Source organism: Grus americana, chromosome 5, assembly GCF_028858705.1.
Source record: "Grus americana isolate bGruAme1 chromosome 5, bGruAme1.mat, whole genome shotgun sequence".
Lineage (NCBI taxonomy): Eukaryota > Metazoa > Chordata > Aves > Gruiformes > Gruidae > Grus > Grus americana.
The window spans coordinates 51,527,477-51,552,989 of NC_072856.1; the positions used below are offsets into that span (position 1 = coordinate 51,527,477).

At 39.2% G+C, this 25,513-nt stretch overlaps 1 protein-coding gene across 11 annotated transcripts in view; it reads right to left on the reverse strand.

Annotated features, from left to right (window-relative positions):
* Positions 1-860: 860 nt before the first annotated feature.
* FOXN3 (forkhead box N3) overlaps positions 861-25,513 on the reverse strand; it is a 211,729-nt gene continuing 187,076 nt past the window's right edge. For all 11 annotated transcript variants that reach the window (XM_054825850.1, XM_054825848.1, XM_054825846.1 and 8 more), the window contains 2 exons: positions 18,747-18,855; positions 861-8,300 (listed from right to left, as the gene is read on the reverse strand). In XM_054825850.1, the coding sequence (XP_054681825.1) occupies positions 7,751-8,300; positions 18,747-18,855 (659 nt within the window). In that variant the 3' untranslated portion in view covers positions 861-7,750. The remainder of the gene's footprint in view (positions 8,301-18,746; positions 18,856-25,513) is intronic.

The window sequence follows — 25,513 nt, forward strand, 5'->3', positions numbered from 1 at the left end:
GAGAATGCTTTCATTTATAAGATTTTACTATTCAGTTCAATTTTAAATAGAGAAAGCTATGAGGCAACTACAATTTTCTTACACCCTCTGTTATTCCCTCTCTGAAGAGATGACTTTTGCACTGTTTTCTTCAACTCTAGACTTAGGTTGGATTCCTGGATCTATAGAGAGGCACCCAACAGACTAGTTTTTAGCACTGGTGAACAAAGAGCAGTACTGATTCCTGCAGCACCCCAAGGTGACCAGGGGAAGCTCCAAGTATTTGAAGAGCAGAATACCTCCTAGCCGGTTACAGATTGAGTCAGTTGAGGCAAGCAGCTTTGAAGTTCTCGGCTCAACAGGATTTCCTCCTGCAAACAGTCCTTCATGCCGCAAGGTAAAGGAGTAATGTGGCAAAAGGATTTACGGTCCTGGTGCTGCAGAAACCAGAATAAAGTCTGGGGAGGGTTGATGCAAAGATTAGAAAGCAATGTTTTTCAGGAAGTTATATATATATTTACGGTTAGATATGTCTTATTACTGAATGTCTTCTGATTGTTGCTAATTTAAAAAAAAAAACAAACAAAAACCCAAAAAACCCCCACCAATTCCCAGTGAAATCAGCTTTGTTTTCAGGCTGCAAAACTGATGAGAAAGGAAGATCAGGCCCTAACTGAACAGCAATTTAGTATGTCTACCCATCTGCACATGACAGCAAATTTACATGAGCTGGTATCTGCTGCAATGAAGATACAGGTAACATCCCACGGGGGGTAGAACTATTTAATAGTGAAGGAATTAATTTGTAAAAGTATCACTGTTGTTCCTCCTTAATATCTGGACACACTTGGAAGCCAATATTCACACAACTACAATTGTTCAATTGATGCAACTCAGTAATTTTTATTGCAACTGGAAGACAATACATCACAGAAACTTTATGGTAGGTTTTGGGAAAGTGTTATTTACAATAATAATTGATGAAATAGTTTGTCTTTGGCAATATGATTACACATCAAGAAAATGTAAAATGCAAGTATGCCTCTAAATCAACATTTTCATATTTCCTAAAGATCAGCTGATTGCACTTGCCTTCGGACTGCTCATTTAGGTAAACACAAATACAACTTAACATCACTGTTCATTCCCCATCACAGTTCATATTTTAATATTGATGAAATTGGCAGTTTCAGACGCCAAGTACAGGAAAAAAATTGGCTTATCACTGTACTAAATTAACTTATTGGCCAGTTAAGGTCCTGTGACCCTTAAGCATTGATACTAAATCTCTTGGTCTTTTGATTGCTTTATCACTTTTTTCTGTAAAACAAAATATTTCAGAAATTACAGATCAGAGTATAAAAAAAATGTACAAGTCCATAATGCTTTTCATACACACACAAATCATTCCCCCCGACATTTTACATCATGGCAGTTTTAAGTAGTGAGTGTGAATGATGCAGGCATGGAACTGGTTATCAAATACAGGTATGACTTTCAATTGTTGTCCCACACACGTACTCAGGAAATGTACAATGCTCTAGCAACTTAAAAATGTACTGAAGTTCAATGTCATCTGAACGAAAAAAGAAAGTCTTGGGATTTCAGGCCAGAGTAAACAAATGAAAAAGATTTCCATTTCTAGACGATCAGCCAACCCAGAATCTAGCATGTAATTTTAGCATCCAGTAAAATCCCTTCTAGCACTGAGGGCCAGCACAAGTTGTCATTTATCCCTTAAACCCTCAGACAATGAGCTCTCAGAACTGCTGGCCTGATCCAAAGCCCAACAAAATCAACTGAAAACAAAAAAGTGAAACAAACCCCCCTTCCATTGACTGTGAAAGGAGGTTACATCAGGTTGATTTCCCCCTCTTTGCAAAAGGAAATGTGATACAGTAGAAAACCCATTATATAGCTTCAGATAAATATACCTTGTTTCAATGCTAAAACAAAACAAACCCCAAACTCCCAAAACCAGGAAAGGCTACTTATTAGAACAACTCAAAAGTGACCTTTAAGTCATTTCTGGTTTTAAATGTACACCAGCAAAATACAGCACCATAGACACATTAGGTTGAGACTTTTTTTTTTTTTGGTCAGTGAAGCTAGTACTTGTTTGCTGAACTGTGGAAGAATTATAAGGTCATGTACATGATCAAAGATAAAGCAACCCAGCTGACAAGTCTCTGCTTAATTCAAGAATAACCAGTACTAAAAATAAAAATGCAAAAATAACCCCCCCAATAAACCACCATCAATTAATACTTTCTAAATAAAAGGGGATTAACAGATGAATTCACAAATGTATGCAGATTTATACAGAACACCGAATGTTGTGTGTAAATCCTTATAAACTCCAGCTCAAAACAGAATCACACAAAATGTATAGTTTGACTTACACATCCCATTTCAAAGGAAAAGAGACATCATTACAACTTGGTAACTGTGCTAACTGCAATATAAACCAAACAGAAGTTCAAAGTTTGGCAGATAACTAAGAAGAGGGTTATCACTTAGGTTATATAGCAAAGTGTTGATGTATATTACATAGAGTAGTATAAATAATAAAAAAGTATTATTTAAATTAGATCACAGTGCTGCATTATGTGCATAACAGTGTTTGATATATTACTGGAGGGCTGTGAAGAACACTACTAAAACTTAACTGGTCAGACGGTCAACACATATTCTGTTACAATCAGGAGGATGTATGGTCAAATGCTCTTTTGGTGGCAAAGTCAAGAAAACGTTTCAAAATATTTCCTATAAAATATGCCAATGAGCTATTCAGGCAGTAGTGACATACCTGAAGGAGCTGGGTTTGCATTCTCCATGAAGTGAAGTAAATCGCATTGCATCTGAAATTGGAAATGCATTCTCTCGAGAGCTTTATTCTGATCCTGGAGCATGGGAGAGTAATGTTTTCAAAAATGCCTAGGGCCAGATTCAAGGAAAGATGGTAGTAATAATAATAATAACAGTGAAACGATAAAGATTTCCAGGAGCACTTGGGCGTCTATAGCTCCACTGACTGCGAAGGAGATCAGACACCTTTCAGGTTCGAGAAAACCTCAGATTGCGCCTATCTACATCTTTAGATTTGGGAGCCAAAATCTCAGGTAAAATCAATCGTGGCTACCAAGAAAATGGGACAAAGTGTTGTTTTGGTCATTTTATCCCTGGTGCCATTTGGTGTACAATTTCGGATTTCATTCTCTGCTAAAGTATGTCAATGTAACTCTACCTCACTCCAGTGAAGAATGCAGCCCCCCAAGTTTCTCTGCATCTTTTCCAAAGGTAGACAGTAAGTCAGTCGAACACCGGGAGCCGATGCACCTCCTTCAGGATTCCCTTCTCCCGTTAAGGTAAGAGAGGAGCCAGAATATGGACCTCAACTGAATTGCCAGTGAGAAGAGACTACAGTCCCAGGACAGCTCTCTAGTCCTACGTGGCACGCCTCCTCGCCCCCCCATCAGGCTTTTCAGCTGTAAACCCCTGTGATCTCAGTAGAAGTACTGCTGGTTTTGCCAGGAGAAGATCAGAATCAGACTGCTTTCAGAAACAGCTATGGGGTGATACATTAAAGCTGTTCAAGACCTGCGCTTGAATATTTAAATGCAGGCAAAATCTGCATCAAAATGCAGTAGGACATCCAATTGCTTGCAGAACGCAAGCACGACCGGCAGATTTCACCTCCCTGCAGACACCGGTGAAATCTGCTTGTGGCATTAGCTCTGGCCTGCAAGAGCTTCTTGCTGCAAAAGGCATATTCCAAAGGAACCCATCATGAAGTCCAGCGACCCTTACAATTCATGCCTGTGTAAAACTCGCCACTGAATGCTGGCTGACCTACCGGGACTCCCCTAGCCCCCACCTGTCTTGGAGAAAGGCTAATTTGGCAATACTGATAGACTGAGGAAAATGGAAACTTAGAGATTCGACGACTTCTCACCCCAAAATGGCTTAGTAAGGAAAGCAAACAAGCAAAACCAAACCACCTCACGTCTGTCAAGTGAGAGTGTTCGTAATACAGTGCAATTACCACTCCGTTTTGGCATGATTCAGTCAAAGTCGAGACAACTGGATTGAAAAGCTGACAATACATTTTTTTGGAAAACAAATTGGTCTCGAGTCTTATTAAAAAAAGAGAACTTCTCTGATGGAGTAGAACCAGTTCTGACAAAGCCGCCACTGTCAGCCAGGCACAAAAATGGTTTAAAAGGTGACTCCTAAATATTTTATACAAATCCAAATTATGTACTTCTCATCAACAGTCAGAGTAAGGGTCAATAAGGACAAGTTGCTTTTAAACTCCAGAAATAATCTGTGAATGGCATTAGCCCTCAGCCAAACTGCTGGTTCCTGAACGTAACTTTGTAAACTCCTACTGAATAATACCTCCTTAGCAGATCAGACTAGGAGCAACAAATTTTACATGAAAATAGATGCTTGCCAACATTTTAGGTTTACCAGCAAGTATATAAAGGAGTTGTTGAAGTCTTAGATAGATTATATATATATATATCTATATATAAAGATAACCTGCCTAATTAGATATTTATGCAAAATGACTGTTTTCTAAAGTGATTAATACTAGTGGTAATTATATATTTAGCCACCAAGAGTCCACACTAATGAATGGTACTTGTTGTTCAGCAGATACTGGTCTCATTTGTACCAACACACTGCAAGCAGCAAAGCTGCTCTGGAATTAGTGTCATGACTGTGGACAGAATCTGGCCACCAGCACACAACCACATCGCTTTCTCTGGAGGACAGAGATGGCTGAGCCACAGTTTTAATGCATTTTCTGCCACTAAATTTGACTTTTCAGTGTTGCTTTTTGAAACCACTCCCAAGCTGGTACAACTATGCATTAATGAACAAAGGTGGTGGCAAACTGATACCAAAGTATTTTGTATTTCAAATTACTCTCCCCAAAGCCCATAAAAAAATGAAGGACCAAGTTTTCTGATGCAGGGGTTGTGTGGTTCACTGCCTGCAAGCTCTGGCTGTAGGAAGCGCAGATCTGGGAAGCAGCAGATCTGGGAAGAAGCCGATTATCCCAGTGCAGTCACACAAGGGAAAAGCTATGGCTCATTCATCTCTGTGCTACCTGGCCAAGGGATCGGTCTTTCCTGTTTTCCGCAACTTTATCTTAAGGGCTGCAGGCAGCCAACAAAAGTTAGTATCCATGTACTCCCGATTTACAACCCTGTGTGCATCGGCCCCAGCAAACTGAGGGGAGCACAGATTGTTCCTTGCACCATCCTTGGCTCTCTCCTTCCGTACCTGCATAGCTGGCAGTTGTGCTGGGCTCCGGCAGCTGTCGGGCAGGCAGCACCTGGATCCCAGGACACGCTGGGTGAGACGGGAGGAGAAGCACGGTTTTGCTGTGCTGTCCCCAGTGTGTCCCTGCTCTTTACATGACAAAATGCTTGTGGAGCACAGAACAGGTCCAGCCCAGCCCGCCCTTCAGTCCTTCCACTTCCTAACTGAACATGCACCACAGGCATCTCCAAATGCAATCTTTAGTTTACTCCACTGAGTGGGAAGTCAAACCTTTCTCTAACTCACTCTTCATAAACTAGATCCGTCTTGGTGAAACTGCTGCCTGAAACAGTTGTTAGGGATAAATATAAACCTACATTCTTTTTAAGAAACAGACCATTTTGTTCTGTTAAGGGGTTGGTTCCTGGGATTTTCTCCTTGCCTTTAGGCTAAGTGTAGAACTTTTCATGCCAAATTCATGAATCCAGGTGAGAGAGACTGTCTTATTTATTTCACAGCTTCCCTCTGCTGTAGGGATCTCCAATCTAATAGTCATCATTACCAGGAGAGTAGCACTATACCTGAATCACACTCTCTGTAACACTGGTTTTGCTCTGGACACCTCAGTAAGGCTCTTTACTAACTTCATTTTCTCATGGCAAATTAGCAAAGCTATTTTCTTGTCGACTTATTCCTAAATCAAATCAGAGAGTTTTCCTCAATTAACCTCCCATTATTCTCTTGATTCTGTCATACACACTCACTACTAAATTTGCCCTCAGATTATTGCGTCATGTTACACATGTACAGACGAAGAAAGGACACACTTTTACTTTTTTCTTTTTTTTTTTCTTTTTTTAAACAGAAGTAGGGAGAGGGGGGCTGAATGTGCAGACAAGGCAGTATAATTCAACCATCCAAGCCCTACCAGAGCATGAAGATTTTTTTTTTAATATTGCAGAGTAAGTTCCCCAACAGTCAGTGTTTGTCCCTGAAGAAGGTTAAACCTTAAACACCTGCTTCAAAAAAACCCCAACAACAACAAAAAAGAACCAAAACAAAAACAAAAACAAAACAAACAAAAAAATAAAACCCAAAAAACCAAACTCTAAGCCTAAGGGCTTAAAAATTAGAGGCATAGCCTTTTTCTCTATTTTCTATATTTATATGAAAATAATTCATGCTTCATGCTAAATACATTATTTACCTTACAAGAACTTTGTCATCTTTGAATAAAAAAAATTGTTTGCTTTTTGTATTTCCCCCCCCTCCTCCCAAAAGGAATCCATGCAATGTGGATCAAATTTCTTCTGCTGGCTACACTGGTTGAATCTGGAAATCTGTTGTCATTTTTGCACAGATGAATCCTGACTGACGGTAACTGCACACTCATTTCTGAGTGCAGTGTAGGAGCTCTTTTGTTGAACTTCTGAATTTTGCTGTTCACCAATATGCTTTCCTTTTTTTTTTTTAAATACAGAATACTACTAATGGCAGGTTTTGTAGCTTTGTTTCCCCAGTTAGATCAAGGATTTGATCCACAGAAAAAGATGTATTTCCTTCCTTAATATCTACTGTAATTTCTTAGACTTGATTGCTTTTCACTCAGGCAGTTTAGAAGACATAGCTTGTTTTTCCCTATTACTAATATTTTTTGCACGCAGTGCCAATCTTCGGGCTTATGGCTTTTTGAACATTCTGTTAATTTAATATAGAAGACAGAATTCAATGATTAACGATGCTACTAACAGTGCCCCCCTCCCCCATTTCTTCTCATTATTTCACTGAAACCCGTTGCATACATAGTTCAAATTTCCCCAAGCTTAAAGTTATCAGTCTTCACATTATAAGCCACATATAGTACGTGAAGCACTAAAAGTGCATTACGGTTTGCGCAGTTGCCACCAGTGGCTGTCCAAAGACTTCTATGGCACAACGTATCCAAGTGCCACTAGATGGTTCTTGGTTTGGTGTTGAGAAGTACGTGCCTCCTCTTTCACCCAAATCTCTTTATTCACATTCACTTCTAACCCAATCATAAGGCCATTAAAAGAAATTCTTAAGGGCCAGGCCTGAATGATTACTAAATTACGCACAGCTCTTCTAGTATAAGAGGGATTTCCAAGTGCCCAATTTCACTCCCATCACATTAATGTTGATGTCACTGCGTATTCAACCATGCATTTTTGACAAGCCGGAGAAAGCAATGGCGATTTTGGCTTTTTTTTTTTGTTAACTTTTTGTCTTCAGGTAATGAAAAGCTTTTGTAAATTAGCTGAGTGTCAGTATGAGTTCTATGGCTTCAATCTCCTTTAAAAATAAAAATCTTAAGGGTCCAAAAAAAAAAAAAAAAGAAAAAAGAAAAAAGAAACAAAACAAAACCAAATAGAAAGAAAAACAAAAAAGGAAAAAATTGCTGATATTGCCACAAATCATTAGAATTCACCTGACGTGCTGAAACAAAACTTTGTAAGTTCAAACAAATCATTGATTTGTTCTAATTTTTTGTGGTTTCCTTTTGCTCTTTCTGCCCCTTTGCCGTCCGATTGGTGATGTTGTTCAAACAGGATCGAATTCCTGCTAAATGCAGGAGCGATCCTGCTGCTTCTTTCATCTCCTCATCATCACTCTCAGGGGGCTTTTCTGTACGTCTCTTTTTAAGAGGCAGTGTGTCACTTGGTACTTTTTTCGCCTTCATTAAATGTTGCCTTTTCTTGTGCTGGGATGCATACCCACTGTCAGCTAAAGAATCCTTGGTCTCCTTCCGATTTTGCTTTTTGTCCTCCTCTTCTGTTTCACTATGGCTCTCGTGGCTCTGGAAGCTAACTTCACTTCCTTCACTGCTGTCTTGGCTACCTTTAGTTGCAAATTCATACTGGTCATCAGCAGAGGAAGAGGAAACGGAGTCACTAGCAGGTGATGTGCTCCTGTGGTTGGAAGATTTGGCACTGCTGTAGTTGTGATCCTCCTTTGGGTCACCACTAACAACTGGAGAGCCACAGGACTGTTCACTTTCTGTCCGCATCCGGCAGTTTGTTATTCCATTCCTGTAAAAACAAATCGAAGCAGTCTTAGAAGCCGCAGATACGTGATCTTGCTTCAGTGTGAAAGATGATACAGCCAACTGACAGATAATCTAAAATTACGACTATCAAAGTAAATGTCCATGCAAGCTGGTTTCAAAGCCTGACTCAAATTGCTTGTGGATTGGACTCAACACATAAAACAAGCCAAAAGACACGAAACAACACAAGAGGCAGGAGCAAATAGGGGATGATTACAAATAAATGATGTCTGAAAAGTCCTGATTTACATTTCAACTAACAGTTTTCACTTCTGAAAAAACTGAAAAGAAAAAAAACCCATTATTTTATCTACTGGATATTAAATAAACTCTGAAGAGTTGCATAAATCTCCTCTCCCCTTCTGCATATAAAATGATACTACCAAACACATGGGAAGAGACACTAGCTTTCTGGAGTAGTACTTTGCCTCCTCTCAAAGACACTTTTCCAGCTGTAGCGCTCCAAGGGTAGGAGATGTTTCACCTGGAAGTAGCACAGCTTCCATTTAGGACTCTTTCCAACAGAAGGAGTAACTAAGTACAAAATTCAGGTCCAGTCACATTTCTGATTGTAATCAGTTTATGAATAATCTTAAAAGCAACACAATCTTAAGCCACTAGCTGCCAAGAAAATATTAAAATGCATTTAAAAACAAACGGTAGGAAAAAAATAATCTGGTTTTGCTCTAGAAGTTGTCATTTTCCCCTTTGGTTTTATGGCACTTGGTGCTGTGGGAACTCAGCACAATATATTAAAAAACTAACAATGTTCCTTTCTGCACTGGAAAGTATTAGAGCATTGCCACTGGTGTTACAATACAGAATACAATGGTTGCAAGACTGTTAAAGAAGGGACTGACCCTGTGCCGTGCTTAACTCCTGCTGAAAAAAAGGAGAGGAGGATGCTCATCATTGAGCAAAGGCATCATCATTGCCACCCATCAGCTCACCAGCCCTTGAACTCCTCCATCAGTTAAAAAAAATAAAACAAACAAGCACGACTGTTTAAACTATCACATGATAAACTGCTTTAAAATCTACTCTTGCCATCTTCATGCTACCACTACAGTGCTTTTGCACACTCAGGGGCAGCGTTGGATTAAAACCTTTTCTTAAATGCATGCACTGAACATAGATATTTCTTAAGAGGAACGGCACAGTGGCGAGTCCAGAGTATTATAGCTCTTCTCCTTAAAAAACGGGAAAGTGCTTTAGGTTTCAGGGAAAGGACCTCACGTCTGGTTTCTTTATAGAAGAAACAGCAGAGTATTATCCATTTCTGAAAGGTAAGGCTGAAAGGTGGAAAATATGAATGGTATGTAATTCCACAGTTCCTATTCGTCTAAATGCTCATGCCTGTAGAGCTTGCTGAAATAAGAAACAGGCTTTTGAGAACCAGTGACAGGACAATGCTATAAGGTAGCAAATTAATCAGTCATTCCAAATGTTCTTATTTACAGTTTTTTCAAAGAAATGTATATAATAGAAGGCCCAGTTATTAGCAAAGAAAGCCTCTTGCCAACCTCTTTTGCTCAACAAAATTATTTTTCCCTAGATTTTTGAGTAGCTTTATGATCCATAAATTATATACAGAACCCAGAAGGAATACACAAAGCTCCTTCAATTATTAATAACTAAATGCAATGTCATTCATGATTGTGCAGCAAGCCAGCTGCATTTACTCTGTGATGGTTTGCCACTGCAGGGGTTGTCATTAGAGGATGCCAAATGCTTAAAAGAAGAAATCATCCATACTAAACTGGTTGTAAGGTGAATTTATAACCAACTCCTTAAGATCAGTCATTACGAGGAAGCATGTGATGCATTTTAAGTGACAGATTCTTCATTTTTAAGGTAAATTTACATTTAAAGATGTTAAAAATTATCATAAATTAGCATAAATTTAAAGTTACTTGATTTTACTAGGCAGCTAATAGTCAGAGCAATGTGGCTCAATAAAAATCACATGCTACTAATTTTCCATTAAAAAATAGCAATAAATTATTTCTCCAAGGAAACAAACACAGGACAGAATAGGCGGGAATCAAATGGGATTCCTACTGACTAGGTTGTTAGTGAACAAGGCTTCTAACAGATGGGATTTAAATCAACATGCCCATTTTTGTGTTATTAGGTCTACTCCTATTTGTTAGTTTGTACTGAGAGACTGTCAGTCTAAGGGAAAGCTACAGTTCCATGGAGCAGAGCAATCATGTGCCAAAAAGCTATCCCTGATTTGCCCCGCTCTTGAGGCTCTAGTGTTTGCTTTTACATAAAGGGGCTATAATTTGGTTTCAAAAGCTCTGCCCGTGGGACTTAAATCCTTTCAAAAAACCCATAAAAATAGAACGAAAGGCCCAGGGATTACAGAAGCAACATCCTGGGGGAAGGCGTACTACTCTGGGGTTAACACCCCACAGGGAGTGACTGCAAATAGGGATGATGAAAACCAGAAGACCACAGAAAGGTGAAAAAAAAGAAATCGGTTAAAAAAAAAAAAAAGGTAGGAAAAGAAATACCAATAGACTTCTGAAGAAAGGTAGAACTGGTCAGGAAATGGATAGCATTTCTATCTCAGAAAAATCTTTGGTTTTCACTTACATTTTGAAAGATTTCCAACCAGTTCTGCTTGGGGAAATAAAAAAGGAAGAGAAAGCAGGTCAAGGAGAGAATTAGCAAAGGATATCCACAGAAATGAAAATGAGTTATACAGGCAGAGTGTTTAAGGATATTCACAAGACAAAAATCATGTACCCTGAAAGAAAATTAATCTGATTTGTAACTTTACACAAAATAGCTCAAACATAAGATATAAAGAATTACTTATAATTGATATTAGTAGATTAATGAGTTGAATAAACTAGTATCTAAACCATTCATATTCCACACGTGCTTCTGAGACATTCTAAAGCTTTATATTGCTTTTATACAGTCACATACTCCCTAAGAAATAAATCTGTGATCTACTTAGTTCAATCTAGATCATCAGTGGGCAGAACTCCCCTGGGTTTCATGGGATAGATTTTGGCCAGCTGAATCTATTTTTGCTCACAGTTCTGATTGTAACTCTGACTTTGTTACTGAAACAATAATAGATTTCTAAAACAAGCCCTTGCTCTGATGTTTGGATTATTTTTAAATTACAGAGGCGAAGAAACGGTATTTAAGAATTCTGTGCTTACTGTAACATTGAGGGGAAATTTATTTATTTTTCCCCCTTTTTTTTGTTCAGAACTTTATTTCAAAATTTCCAGAAACTGATGTATTGTCACATGTTTTAAAGCAGTGGCTTGCCCTTTCAGGTAAGTCCATGGGACAGTCTCTAGAGCTTTTCATCCTACTGACATGGACTATTTTATTTGCTTGAGGGATCTTAACCATGAAGTTATATAGATAAAAAGTACCATGCACAGATTCTTCTTAAAATATTTCAATTTGGCTGTAGCACAAAGACACAACCCTCAAGCACTGCAGAATTAAGCCTGGACTTTTGAAAGCCCAACCCCATTCCTGTTGTTAATGGATAGGAGTTCTGATTCTGTCTGCAAAATGGCAAAAAGTTTTGCTGAAAAATACTTACTGTATTCCACACCAGAGACAGGTATATTCCCTTGATGAACAAACCAAACCTATGTGGAGTTTAAATATCACCTCATCTATCTCTGATCCTTCTGGATGACAGCTATTGTATACCCATAGGTGACATTTTTGGTATGTAATTGGAAAGACACAGTTAAAAGACACAAAGAAAGCAGCACAGGTAAGTTGGGTTTGTGGATTTTGACAGGTTCCATGTTTGCTAATTTTAACACTCTTTTTTACTATACAGGTAACACAATTTCAAAGGGAAATTCAGGACAGTCGGAAGTTTTAGCTACAGGTAGTTGAACAGTTACTTAAACCCACTACATACCAGCAGAGAGGAGGATGAGCAAGCATATGAAAAGTAAGTGGTGCTCACTTGCTGTATGATGAGATTCTATCAGAGTTTATTGAGTTAAAAGTCAACAACAAGTGGTCACGCTATTGATAGAAGCTCTTACAAAGGTATTTCACAGCATAATTGTATGCAAAGGACCACAGTAAATGAGAGTCATGAACTGCCAGCAGAAAGAGTACTTAGTATCAACAGCAGATCTGAAGTTAAGACAAATGCAGCCCTCTGCATTTTGCAAAAAAGAATCATCAAGCCAGACAGAATTTTTGTCCTTTAGTTAGTAAAGGATTCCTTCAGCTCCCAAGGATAACTCATCCTGCCTGTTACAGGTGGGAAGGGGAATGCAATGCAACAAGGATGACTTGGGGTTTGTTAAGCTGATCATGCCAGTAATAAGCAAGAACATTAAGAATATACAATTAAGAATTTATAAAAGGAAGTACCTACCAGTTCTTTTACCTAAGCAAAAATAATCATTCACAGATAATGTAACAATATAACTTTACTTATGCTTGGGCATCTATGCTGCAGATGTTACTTATGTTTGGTTTCTTTAATCACTACTTGAATGGCTGCTTCAAGGGAGGAAAAAATAAGCAAAAATAAAGCCAGTATGAGAAATATAGTCACCATAATGACAGCCGGGCCTGAGGAATAATCTAGTAATTGCCTTATAAATTTAAAGTGAAAATAAACATAAATAACAATCTTCCATCTTCAAATAAAGTTAGGCACAAAACTCATTCTTGTCACACCCCAGTGATCAGGAACTGCACAAGGAACTGTGGCATTAATAGCAGAAGAATAGATATTTTAAAATCTACTCATGATGAAGTAGGTAAGGTTTGTTCATGTTGCATTTTGGGGTGTTTTGTTGTTTTTTTAATGTATTTTATTTTATTTTCAAAATAAAGGAAGAACACTAGCTCTGCCAGTATGGATACACTTACTTTCCTTAGGAAGAGGGAACATTTTGTCTTGGAAACTTGAATGGAAAATTTTTTCACTTAGGGAAATTCTCTGGGAAGCTTGTGTTTGCGGTTTCTAGAGAATTGTGAAATTCCTTGAAAAGCTACAAATGTTTGGTGAGAAAGGAGAATTGAAAAAAAGGAGAAAACTCCAAGTAATTTCCCATTATTTTTATTTTTAACCTGCAACAATTTGAAAAACCGAAGTATTTCTAACAAACACTACCAAAAGTAATTTAACCTATTACCTAGGCGTAAGTGGCATATAAAGAAGTTTTGCCTAAGTTTTCAATTAGCCTGAAACAATAGCTTGGATTCATTCTGGGGAAATACGAGCTAAAAAGGCAGTTAAGCAATGAAGTCTACACCATCCTCCATCCTGACATTTCTGATGCATCGACAAAGAAAGAGAATGGCAAATCCAGCCAACACATCTTTACCGGGACTGGCTCTGCTTAGCTATTCCCAAATCCTAACGGTTTTACCTGCCCCTGAAGGTTTCCCACCAAGGTGTCTGTGAACTCTTCTTTTTCACCTCCATTTCAGGCGCATTTGCTGGCTAGTGTCTTACAGGATGGGGTTTTCAATTGGCCTGCCCATCAGAACAGACTACTGAGCAGGCCACTAATCCCCAGGACTAGCAGCACCTTAATCTGGCCAAAAAAATGGGGAAGCACGGCCTACACAGTACAAAATGCAACAAAGACTGGAGCTTCACTGGGAGCCCATGGGAACGCTGTTCAGCAGCCTCTGCAGGGGTGAACACTTGGGACAGAGGAAAAGAAAAAAAGACCTAACAAATAAAAATTACCACAGATATTTTGTAAAGCATCTTTTGCTGAATAACCTGGACCAAATTCCAAGGCCTATGCCACCAAGCTGGTGAGGTTCTCTGCAGAGTGGAATTACATCAGCCTCACCTCAGTGGATGTGCCCACACCAGGCAGACGAGGCTGAGGCTCAGTAGGTGTACTGCACTGAGACAGGACGTGGATGCAGACACAAACCACTCGTGCGCTGCAGATAACCGAAGAAAATTACAAATATCATGGTGGAGGCTGTCTGCTGAATGTACTGAAACTGTAGCTCAAACAGCTCTAATGTTATCGCAGCTTCCAAGCTTGTGTTCTTCCAAAGGGCTGGTGTAACAGGTAACACCTTATTCAGGTGGAAGGTGATTATATACGATAGAGCTCCTTGCAGCTTGCCAAGATGCATGTTGGTAGATCCATCAGCCACTTTGATAGAGACTATACTTACTAAAGTGGACACAGAATTCCTCCTAAGTAAACATGTAAAAGGTATTTTCCAATAGATGTACATAGTAAGAGCAAGAGCTCACCTTCAAAGCACAACCAACTCCTTGCTGCATGTAAGGCATTACTGGCTTTGCTTGCTTTCATTTAATACATTTTTAAGTCAGTATTTTCTTTTCTACATATCCAGACTATCACTGCATTTGCTTTTAGATTCTCTCAGGGAACTGTATGGGGATATGGTCTGCCAAAAATATATATGATGGATCTCATGTTAGAGACATGCTACACGCTGTGCAGCTTTGAAGCGTTATTTTCCCCTGCTGTCTTTGGGTGGGTCTTAGACTTGTCAGCCACAACATGGAAAATATGGATGGTAAACAAGCTAAAAGTGGTGTGAATAAAGTAAATAAAAAGCTACTGTCAAAACACATCCAATTACGCTCTGCTGTGGAGATTTAACACCAGAGGATGATTCTCAAAGTAAAAATAGTGTGGGATGCCTTTTCCATTTGTAGATTAGTTTGGAACGAAAGGCCTATTTGTGCAATTTAAGCCAAATGCACTACAACGTAATGATGCTCTCCTCAATTGCTAGTCTTTATTTGTGGCAAGTGGTGGATTTGTCATTTTTCTTAAATACTTTTCAGTAGGGTTTTTTAATCCAAACTACTTAATTCAATTGTACTTTATTGTATATATAAAAAATAATTACATGTAATTACATGGGAACAACAACACATCAATACCTTGTGCAGGAACAAAATATGCTAATATGTTCAGTCACACTGTTGAAGAAGAACAGCACAGTAAACTTTCCAACTGATGGGAGCTATCACAGATTTCAGCATCGTAGACCAATGCTATGGTTTTGGCCTCCTTTCTGAATAACAGCAAAAACACTCCACCTAATTACAACTGCAAATTTAACCCAAGACCAAACTGTTTTGACACTAATGGCAGTCTGCACGACAGGACAACATACTGCAAGATATTCCCACACAGTCTGGGGCACAACAAAGCCAAAGACCATTAAGATATTGAGGAAATAAACACAAAATGAAATGAACAGCTCAGCAAGAAGTGCCAACAGAAGACCAGCACCTTACAGAAGAACCCATTAACTCCTACATATGGTAACTAAAGAAAAACAGTTAAAAGGTTTAGAAAATACTAGAGGTCCTCTACATGAATGATGAAAACCACCTTTTTTAGGTGGCTTTAGGCCTTTCACTTAGAGCACCAAAGGAACTCTTCTCAAGAAAATATACATTTGAGCATATTCTTTCTTCCTGGAAAGAAGCTGTCCCGTTTCTCAATATACAGGCAGAGGCACATCATTTCTGCAGATAACCAGAGACTGCACCACCTCCCATGGCTGCCCAGCAGACCTCACTCCTGGTGCAAGCTGGAAGGGGAAAACAACCTTCTTGCACCTGAACAGGTCTAAAAACCTCCCCTGCAGCCTGACTGGAGCATCTCCCCCTATGCAGGAATGACAGCTCCATGTGAGCAGTACTTCTACTTTTAACTGGAACAGAGGGCGACTGCATGGATGCTGAGGTAAATTGCCCCTGCTGCACATGATAAGCAGAAGGTATTCTCATGAGATGCCATGAAAGCTCAACACAACAGGTCCTATTTAGCCCCGTGAATCTGAGGAGAGGGGTAAGCACCAAGAAACAGGGCATCATTTTTACAGTAACTAGTAACAGAAGTAGCCAGTTTTGAGAGGACCAGATGATGTTCTAAGACTGACCTTCTTCCTAAAGAAATTCTGAATCTTAATATCCCTGAGAAAAACAAGACAAAACTATCTGCTGAACTTGCTCTATTGCAGAGAGTCCCCTAACTTCTGAAAGTTTCAAGGCCTCCTCCCTCCATCTCCGGCCCCCTTTTCAAGAATTAGAAGAAGGGATATTGCAGGCGCCCTTAAATATGAGCAGACATCATGCAGACCAGGAATATATTCATAGCAAGCTATTTCTAATACTGCCTAAGGCTGGAGAAGAGAACAAAAAGAATTAGAAATGTCTGCATTAACTAATTATAAAGGCTTTTCTCTGAGACAGAGCAAAAAGAACATAGGCAAGGGAGGGGTAAAATCCCTAATTTCCCAAATCTACACTAGCAGGTAGCTGGTAAAGATCCTGTTCTACCTGCTGGAAAAAACATAAGAAGTAGTCCTCAGAAAATACATAAAATTTAACTATATACAGCCTTACAGCATAGCAATTTGAAGATGTCTACGCAGAAGGAAGTTTTCAAGTGGCCTGGAAGGAAAACCAGTTCTATCTCCTCCTTAAGTCAATCCTAATTATGAAACAGGATCTAAGCAGGAAATGGAGATAAACTCAAGACAGAATATTCAGACCACTATGTCCTCCATTTAGTTTGGACACCTCATAAAAATGATATATAATCAATGATCCAGTAGTCCCACAGCTCTGCAACCCCACTGGAGCAGAATACAAGTCCTGGCTAAAGTCAGCGGCAAAGCTACTGAGGACGATTGACCTCCACTGCTAGCAAGGCCAGACTGTGGTAAAGCAAGTTGGAGAGGAACTCTGCAGACTTCTGGAGGATGACCTTCAGGGTTGCATCCCTTCAGTGTAGCAAATGTGAAAAATAGCTGAAACAGTTGCCCATCAAAGTATATAGATTTTATTCCATTTAGTGTCCTCCCCTCTATGCATTTTAAGCATCAAGAGTATATGAATGTCCTATGTTCTCTGTTCTCTCTCTCTCTCCACTTACTGGATGGAAATACTGCACCCAAATGGCTAGACACTGATTCTGAAAAGGGATTAAAAAAAAGAAAGAGCAAATGGAAAAAAAATCCCAAGTAAATAATAATGGAATAAGTAGCTATCGAGATACTTTATTATTTCACTGCCTTGTAGCCATTTACTGAGATCAGAGGGTGTAATTGGAACAGCCCAGCAAAGCGGGGTCAGCGCTAATTATGAAACCCCACCTGGAACACCCAACTGCCTGAGCTGAAATAGCTTTTGCAGATACTGAGAGTTCTGAAAGAGAAGGGCACTGGCAGTACACCTGACCAAATTAGTCTCTGTTGTGACTGACTGAAAATGGAGCTACACCTGAGGCAAACTTTTCTTCCACCAATAAACCATCACAGCTTTAAGTAAAGCAAAGCACTGAACCACAGTTCTTATTGCCATCACTAGATGTCTCTTACTGCCCTGCTTTCTGAAAAAAGTTGACTATCTTCAAACAACAATTTACCCTTGAATGTTTCGGTATAACCTTGAAATAGAAACTGTAGTGAAAGAAACTACCTCACAAAGACCTAAGTTAATAACAAAATGACAGCCATATGTTTAGATATCCTTCAGAATTTGCTTTAATATTACTGATATTCTTCTCACTGGTATTTAATCCAGGAAAAGGTCTTTAGGAAAAGGGAGGGAGGGAAGAGCAGGATTTGCACTTAGAAAAACAGGTCACTGTAGGAGGTTCTCACCATAAATTGCCTGCAATTTGCTAGTGAAAATAAAACTGCTTTTTACAAACCAGTGTTGTGGTTTAGCCTGGCCGGCAGCTAAAACAACCACACAGCCTTATGCTCACTCCCCACCCTGCAGTGGGATAGGGGAAAGAATTGAAAAGAAAAAGGTAAAACTCATGGGTTGAGATAAAGACAGTTTCATAGGACAGAAAATGAATAACAACAATAACAATGATAAAAGAATATACAAAACAAGTGATGCACAGCAAAATTGCTCACCACCCAGCGCCGATGCTCAGCTAGATCCTGAGCCACGCCACCTCCCAGTCAATTCCCCAGTTATGTACTGAGCATGTTGTCATATGGTATGGAATATCCCTTTGGCCATTTGGGTCAGCTGTCCTGGCTGTGTCCCCTCCCAGCTTCTTGGGCACCCCTCACGTTCTTGTTAGCAGGCCAGTATGAGAAGCTGAAAAGTTCTTGACTGCTTGGCAATGACTAAAATATTAGTGTGTTATCACCATTATTCTCCTCCTAAATCCAAAACACAGCACCATACCAGCTGCTAGGAAGAAAATTAACTCTATCCCAGCCGAAACCAGGATACCAGTGTGCAACAGACAGATATGCCATGATATATGCAAAGAATTTCAGGTGGCAGAGTTTTATTTCATTTAGAACCTCAGAAGTATTAGCAAGCAGCAAAGTATCTGTCGACCAGAGCTTACATATACTTTTACATTCTCTGCAAAATACCCATTTATTCCATAAAGATCCTGCAATGAGCCACTCTTACCTTACTGCAACAGCCATGCTTCCAATAGGGTTGATTGGCAATGGCCTGGCTCCAGGAAATATTCCTCTACTCAGAACTCGAGCTCCATTTTGTATCACTCCTGGAGGAACTAAAGAAAAAAAAGAAAGAAAGAAATTTTTTTCTTTTAAAGGGTAAGTTAGAAAAATGTAGGAGCAAAACGTGGAACTTAAGCTTTTCAATGAATTGAGAAAACATTAGAGAGGCTCGTGTAGTACACTGCTTACCTTGAACATCTCAGCCTCAACTCTTGTGAATGCCATGCTATTCCCAGTGCTATTTTCATGGCAAAAAATTTAACAGCAACCAATGACAACATGGCTTGTCGAAGCCACTGCCTGACCCAGTTGCTGTAGATCTTTCCTTGTACAACTGGATCACTTTTGTTTCGTAACTGCCATTCTGCTGGGAATGCATGTGCTTAGAGTTAGAACCAGCTATAAGCATAGATATAACTATTTTGTCTACAATAAGAAACAATGACCCTTTACAGATAAATGGAATATAAGCACTTCACTGCAAGAACACAGCTTTTTATCATCCCAGCTTACTTTCTGAGCAGCATCTCTTGGCCTCTGTCTCCTGCAAAATAAAATACTCGCTACATATGTGGATTTACCAGGAAAGCAAGGAGTAGAGTCAAAAAAGGCATTAGCTCCATACCTTTAATTAGCGCCTTTCCCTCGCCACTGATGACCTCTGTCAGCCAGCCTGACAGCAGTCACATGCCTCCAGCAGCACATGGCCAGGTCACAGCTGAGCATCCCCCATCCAACGCCACGCGTTGATGCTACTGACACCGACTGCGTAGGTACTGGCCGCTACAGGCCTTTTAACTTGGTTCCACATCAAAAACTGTAGCTCTGGCTGGCAAGATTTTAACCTACAACCAAGTACTACTTCTCCATCCAGGCATGTTTCTTTGCACTGCTCAGCCTCGGGCAGCCAAGCCCCTAACTGAAGGAACTGCAGAGGAAGCACTACCAAGGCACCACCAAAGGAAGAGTCTGTCCTTAGCAGGTCCTCAGCATTTTCCTCCTCCGCGGTGGGATGCACGACTAGTGAACACAATTCTTATCCTAGACACTTACCAGGGACTTAGGCATAATGCCATTTGTTTGCACAGCTATTATAACCCTTCAGGATGGAACAGTAACAGCCTCAACCCCAACCCCAACTTGCTTCTTTAACATCCAAAGCTATCCAGTTTGCTCACTTCTTCTTTACTATAAGTCATCGTTCATACCATAACTTCCCCTGATGGGGAATGGCCAAAAAGAGAATGATGATCACTACTCTGGATTTATCATTTTTAAATATACGGATATTATATAAATGCATTTAAGATAAATATAAACCATATCACTTTATATACACCTACAGAATTTTATTTTTAAACAAATTACAGGGACACTAGAAAAATCATTCAGCCTAAGAATCAACACATACACGTTACATGCCCAACTTCAAACACTCACAGCCGAAAATATTAGTATATTCCAAGGTAGAGAAATATAGGCTCAGAAGTACATTATTTCTAAGCTGCTGAGGTACATTTCAACTTGCTATCAACACCAAGCTAGATCCACACCTCCCTTCCTGCTATCCTGATGCTCACCTTGCTTCACTCCGGACCACACAGATTAGTTCTGGGAAAATAATCTTCTTTCTCCTGCTGGTGAAAGCACATCACCCCCCTAATCAAATCCTGTCACCGCATTATACCCACCCTTGCTTTTGAGCACCTCTGAAGAATAGGTCATTTATATTTAGGTGTTTAAGTACAGCCTCAAATGGCTAAAATTACAGAACCTACTTTATAACAACTAGGGTCAGCTTTCAATGACCAAAATAATTTAAAAATTGCTTTTTGCTATTTATACTTCACTACTTTGTGCACTTTTTCCTCTAGCACTAGGTTATGAGAAATCGATCCAATCTGTTTTACTCAGGGGACACTATCAGGCTGTCAATGCTCCAGTGTTTGGGTTTGTAGATACTGTAGAGGGATGTTATCTTGCTAAAAACTCCAAAATATTAATTTCTTATTATATCTGTTTCAACAGCATGACCTTAAGATGGCCAAAATAAGAGTGTCATGACAGAAAAGCAGTCTGCTCAAGGATATGGCTAACCTAAAATGCCCAGATAACAGGTAAATTCAAAGTCACAGATAAACCTGCTAAATATCAAAAGATCGATAAAAAGACATCATTTCCAATGGTCACGGTTTTTCCAACAGGCTTTCAAGAGGGACAGATTTTGTACTGCACTACACAGTACAGTTTCTGTACGTTTACAAAGTCCTGTTAAAAGAAGATGAACCAGAAGTTTTGACCAAGAAAGATCTGGAGATTTTCTCTTTACTCTGATACAAACTGTAGAGTTTTATATCAAAATGAAACATTTATGCTTACACACAGCCACGTGTTAGTTGGCTATGGATGTTGCCTAAATATATATACCTGTAAAACTTCAAAGCAAACACACTGAAAGTTCTACTGCAAAAAGAGAGCAACAGGCTCCTTGATGCCCAAACTGTTCTTTCCATCGTTACCTAATTATCCTGCTCTGTTGGCAGAGTTAGCTGATGATTATCTTATCCTTTCTCCTCTCCTACCCTCTCTTTCTGCTTTATTGACAACTCCCATTGCTTCTTTAAAAAAATCTAGTTCGCTTTCCCATCACTTCTCTAAAAATATTTTCCCAAGTCTTTCCTTCTTTACCTTCTCCAAGTTCCCTTTTTACCTGCACTCCCATATATATAAAATACACTGCCAAGTCTCATAGCTTAGAGACACACACACACACAGAGACACACTCTCTATCTTCATCTTCCCTTCAGGAAATAACAACTGTTTAAAAAAAAAAAAAAGTAGAAGTTTGCTGTCCTCTGAAAATATCCCCAAAGAGACAACTTGTTACCTACTCCTGCCTAGGAAATTTACTTCCATTATGCCTGGTCTGTTCAGCATGCCACCACTCACTGCTCGGCTCCAACAGGACTGTTTGTGCCAGAAGAGGCCTTAACTATGATTCTAACTTTTCTCTCAAGTACACCACAGCTCTGTATATTGAAATCACCACTCAGAATTTAATAACTATTTCAGCTTGCAACAGCACTGTTATTGCTACTCATCTTTATTTTTTCCCCCAAACTCTCTGAATTATGATGCAGCAATACCACTACATCACTAGTGAAGTTATGCAGACAGACAAACGGAAAGGTTGTATGCAAGGGATCAACTGAAGGACGACACTGGATGATGCAGTGTATCCTTTCAGTAAACGTCTGGACCCATAATGAAAAAAATACCAAACACCACAACTTGCTGGTAAATTAGTTTCTGCAGCATTCTAAAGCTAAAACAAAAAGCAGAATCAAAATGAATCAACAGTAGAAGGTATTAATTTCTAGTTATCCACATAACCAATGTGCCACTGTAAGACTGATGTCTATCGCTCACACATCTCTATTTACAACATTTAAAGCATCAATACTCATCCTTCCCAAAATGACAGTAATTACTTTATTTAAAAAAAAAAAAAAATCTATGTCTATAAACTGCTAATACATTGTCCCTGGTACCCAGACACTTTTCTTGCCTTTGTGCAGGCTGTCTGAAGACGGTTATTTGTTATCCAAGGAACTATTTCCACATGTTGGTACTTTTGAAGGGTTGTGGATTATTTACTGGAAAATATGTGGTCCTTTTATTCCAAAGATACATTTATGCCTTACAAGCTTTAATTATGGTTCAAAACCATACTTTGAGGTGAGGTATTTATATTTTAGATTGAAGATTCAAGGTGTGGAGGTAAGATAATTTACTCTAAGCCGTATCATCAATCAGTGCCAGTCTGGACTAACACCTTACAGTCCAGACTCCTCTTTTCTAATGCTTCTTTACCCAACAGTACAGGAAGGTTACATGGTTCCCAATTCCTAGGCAGAAGTGTGAAATGTAATTTACACCTTTTCTGTGCAAGTGCCAAGAGATGTTTATGTCTGAGAAACTCAGCTCAAGAAAACAATGCGAAAAGATCTGTGCATCTCTTTGATAAAGGTTTCCTCTTTCACAAAATGTTCCTAGTGAAACGCAAAGTGTCTAAAACAACAAAATCATTATTCACCTTTCAGCTTTCATCACTGCTATGTTTTCAAGGAGGTGCTGGATCTCAGTATGCTCTCAGGAAGCTTAAACCCAGGAAATACTTCCACTGGAGTAGAGTTAAACCATATACTGGTTTTAAATCTGCCCCTAATCTGCTGCATGAATGGGGAAATGATTTTTGGATCTTGTGCTGCTCTGGTGGAATTCCACAACCAGAGTAGGCTCTGCTGGCATTTCAAGTCTCCGCCAGCTAACCGCAGAGAGAAGCAACGCATCCAGCATCAAAAATCAAGACTGCATCTCTGAAATTCTCCAAGAGGGAAAATAATCTGCAGCAAACTTTCACATTGCAGTTTAACAGACAATAAAGAGAATGTCATCTAGGAGAACATACCATAATCTGAATCCATCAAAACACTACGTTCAGGTAGTGTTAAAAAGATCCAACAGAACCCCTCAAAAATCCAATGTTGTTTTGTAGCCTGTACCCAGCCTCTGAAGGTGGGAAATAAGTAGAAGGCCACGTGATCACACCACAGCCAGCGCAGGACTGTTTTAATTCAGAGCATGGTCTTGTGTGCACATTAGCTGAGTAGAATATCCCAAACTGTGGACATCTTTCATCACACCCCTCGACAGGTCGCATCCATCTCTTCCTTGCAAGTGTGTTTGCAGGTGAGGCAAACTTCCCCCATCCATCTGGGCTAACAACTGCATGCAAGATGTTCACAACAATCAAACCTGTGTCAGACTGGGTCCTTCCCTGAAGATTTGATTGTCTAACACACAATACAGCAATTTGGCAAAATTTAAATGGAAAAGGAGGAGGAAATACTCAATGGATAGAGTCATCAGACACACTGACACCCCAACAGTTCACTAAATAAGGAAACCAACTTCTTGGTTAAATGTGGGCATGTGGAAGTTAAATGAAATATCAGCACTGACAATGATTTGTAAATCAAGGAAATTAAAAAGGGGTAACAAACATGTTCTTTTTGTCACCTGGGAGACAAGCATACACTTCATTAAACTGTCTTGCTCAAGGTAGACAATATTTAGACTAGTGAGGAAGACTGAATAGTATTTATTGAAAACAAACTTTAAAAACAGTGGAATATTACAGTATGAAGGTATCCTGTAGGGACAGACTGGTTCTCCGCCTCTTCTGTCACCATGTGGCACATGCATTTATCTCAGGGCTCTCTTCCCTGACCCATGTCTTGTAGCGCAGAAGAAATCATTATAGACAAGAGATACCGACTTTCTGCTAATATCTGTCAGCTTCAGCTTTTTTCTGCCAATCTCTCTTGCAGGACAGTGTTTAGCAGAACACTTTATCTCAGGCTACAAGAACTGAAAATAGTAAATTGCTAATGATGTATAATTGATGGGACATCAGAAGTTGCCAAAAGCAAATGTTATCTGCCAAATGTGTAACTTTATTCACTTCAACTCTCTTATCCCAGGCATAAATTTGATGCCATCTGCCTACCTTCTTCTATTTTATTGCTCAAGGACAATTTTACAGTTCTTAAATCCCACAGTCTGTAGTCCTAACAAACTGCAAATCAAGGATACATCCAACAAGCCATTTAAACAAAAACTTGAGGTGGGGGCAGGGAAGTGTATCCTGATAATCCTATCACACTCATACCTTGTCTAAGGACATTTAATAAAAATAATTCAATCTTCCGAGTTATTTTTTGTCTAAGTAGGAAACCATGGCTAGCAATTCTTCATTTTGCTGATGATGGAACTGCTCAACAACAAACTAAACCATGCTGCTATATCAAAATACGAGGAGTAGGGAGAAAGAAGTAGAAAGAATTTCATAAAACTAAGTTTTCTTTCCAATTCTATTTCCTCACTTTAATGACTTAATACTGAAACACTGAAGTTAAAAAAAATAAATCCTCCTTAATGGAAGTTGAGGATGCCATTCCCCAAAAAATCCCAGCAACTGGAATGGAAAGTTTCAACCCTATGAAAATGTCTTTTCCCAATTTTCACTTTGATACAGAATTGTCAGCAAAAATAGCTTTATGAAATATTTTACTGTCAATGATTTATCATTTTCTGATACAAAGTTAGGCTGGGAGCTGTCTAATAAGTTATAATAAGTGACTTGTCCACAAGCAGTACAAACAGAACATTACAGTTATCAAGTTGCACATACAATAAAAATGTCCCAAGAAAACAGTATGTTCTATTTGATCCTATTTGGAGGATTTCTGTCTGTTATTAAGGCAATTTTGTGTCAATTTTTTTTCTTGATTCCTGTAAATATATCTTCCACATATACAATCTACTTGCATTAGCTTAAAAAGCAAATTTCACTAGGTACAATTTTAGAAGTATAGAGGTACAGTATTAGTAGATCTCTGTCGGGAATTACTTCTCCTCCTACCAATTTAAAATATATGTATCTATTCTGGGTTTTATATGCTTTGAGACAAAGATTAATAAAGATTTCCACACCAGAGAGACGTTGATCTCACCCTCAGAAAGCCTGCTTTTTAGAAGCACCCAGCAGAACTCCATGCTCGTATCTTCCCAAATGTCTTTACCGCAGTGCTTCAGTCTCCTGTAAGGAACCACCCACAAAACCAGTGTTGCAAAGTCTCCTGAAGA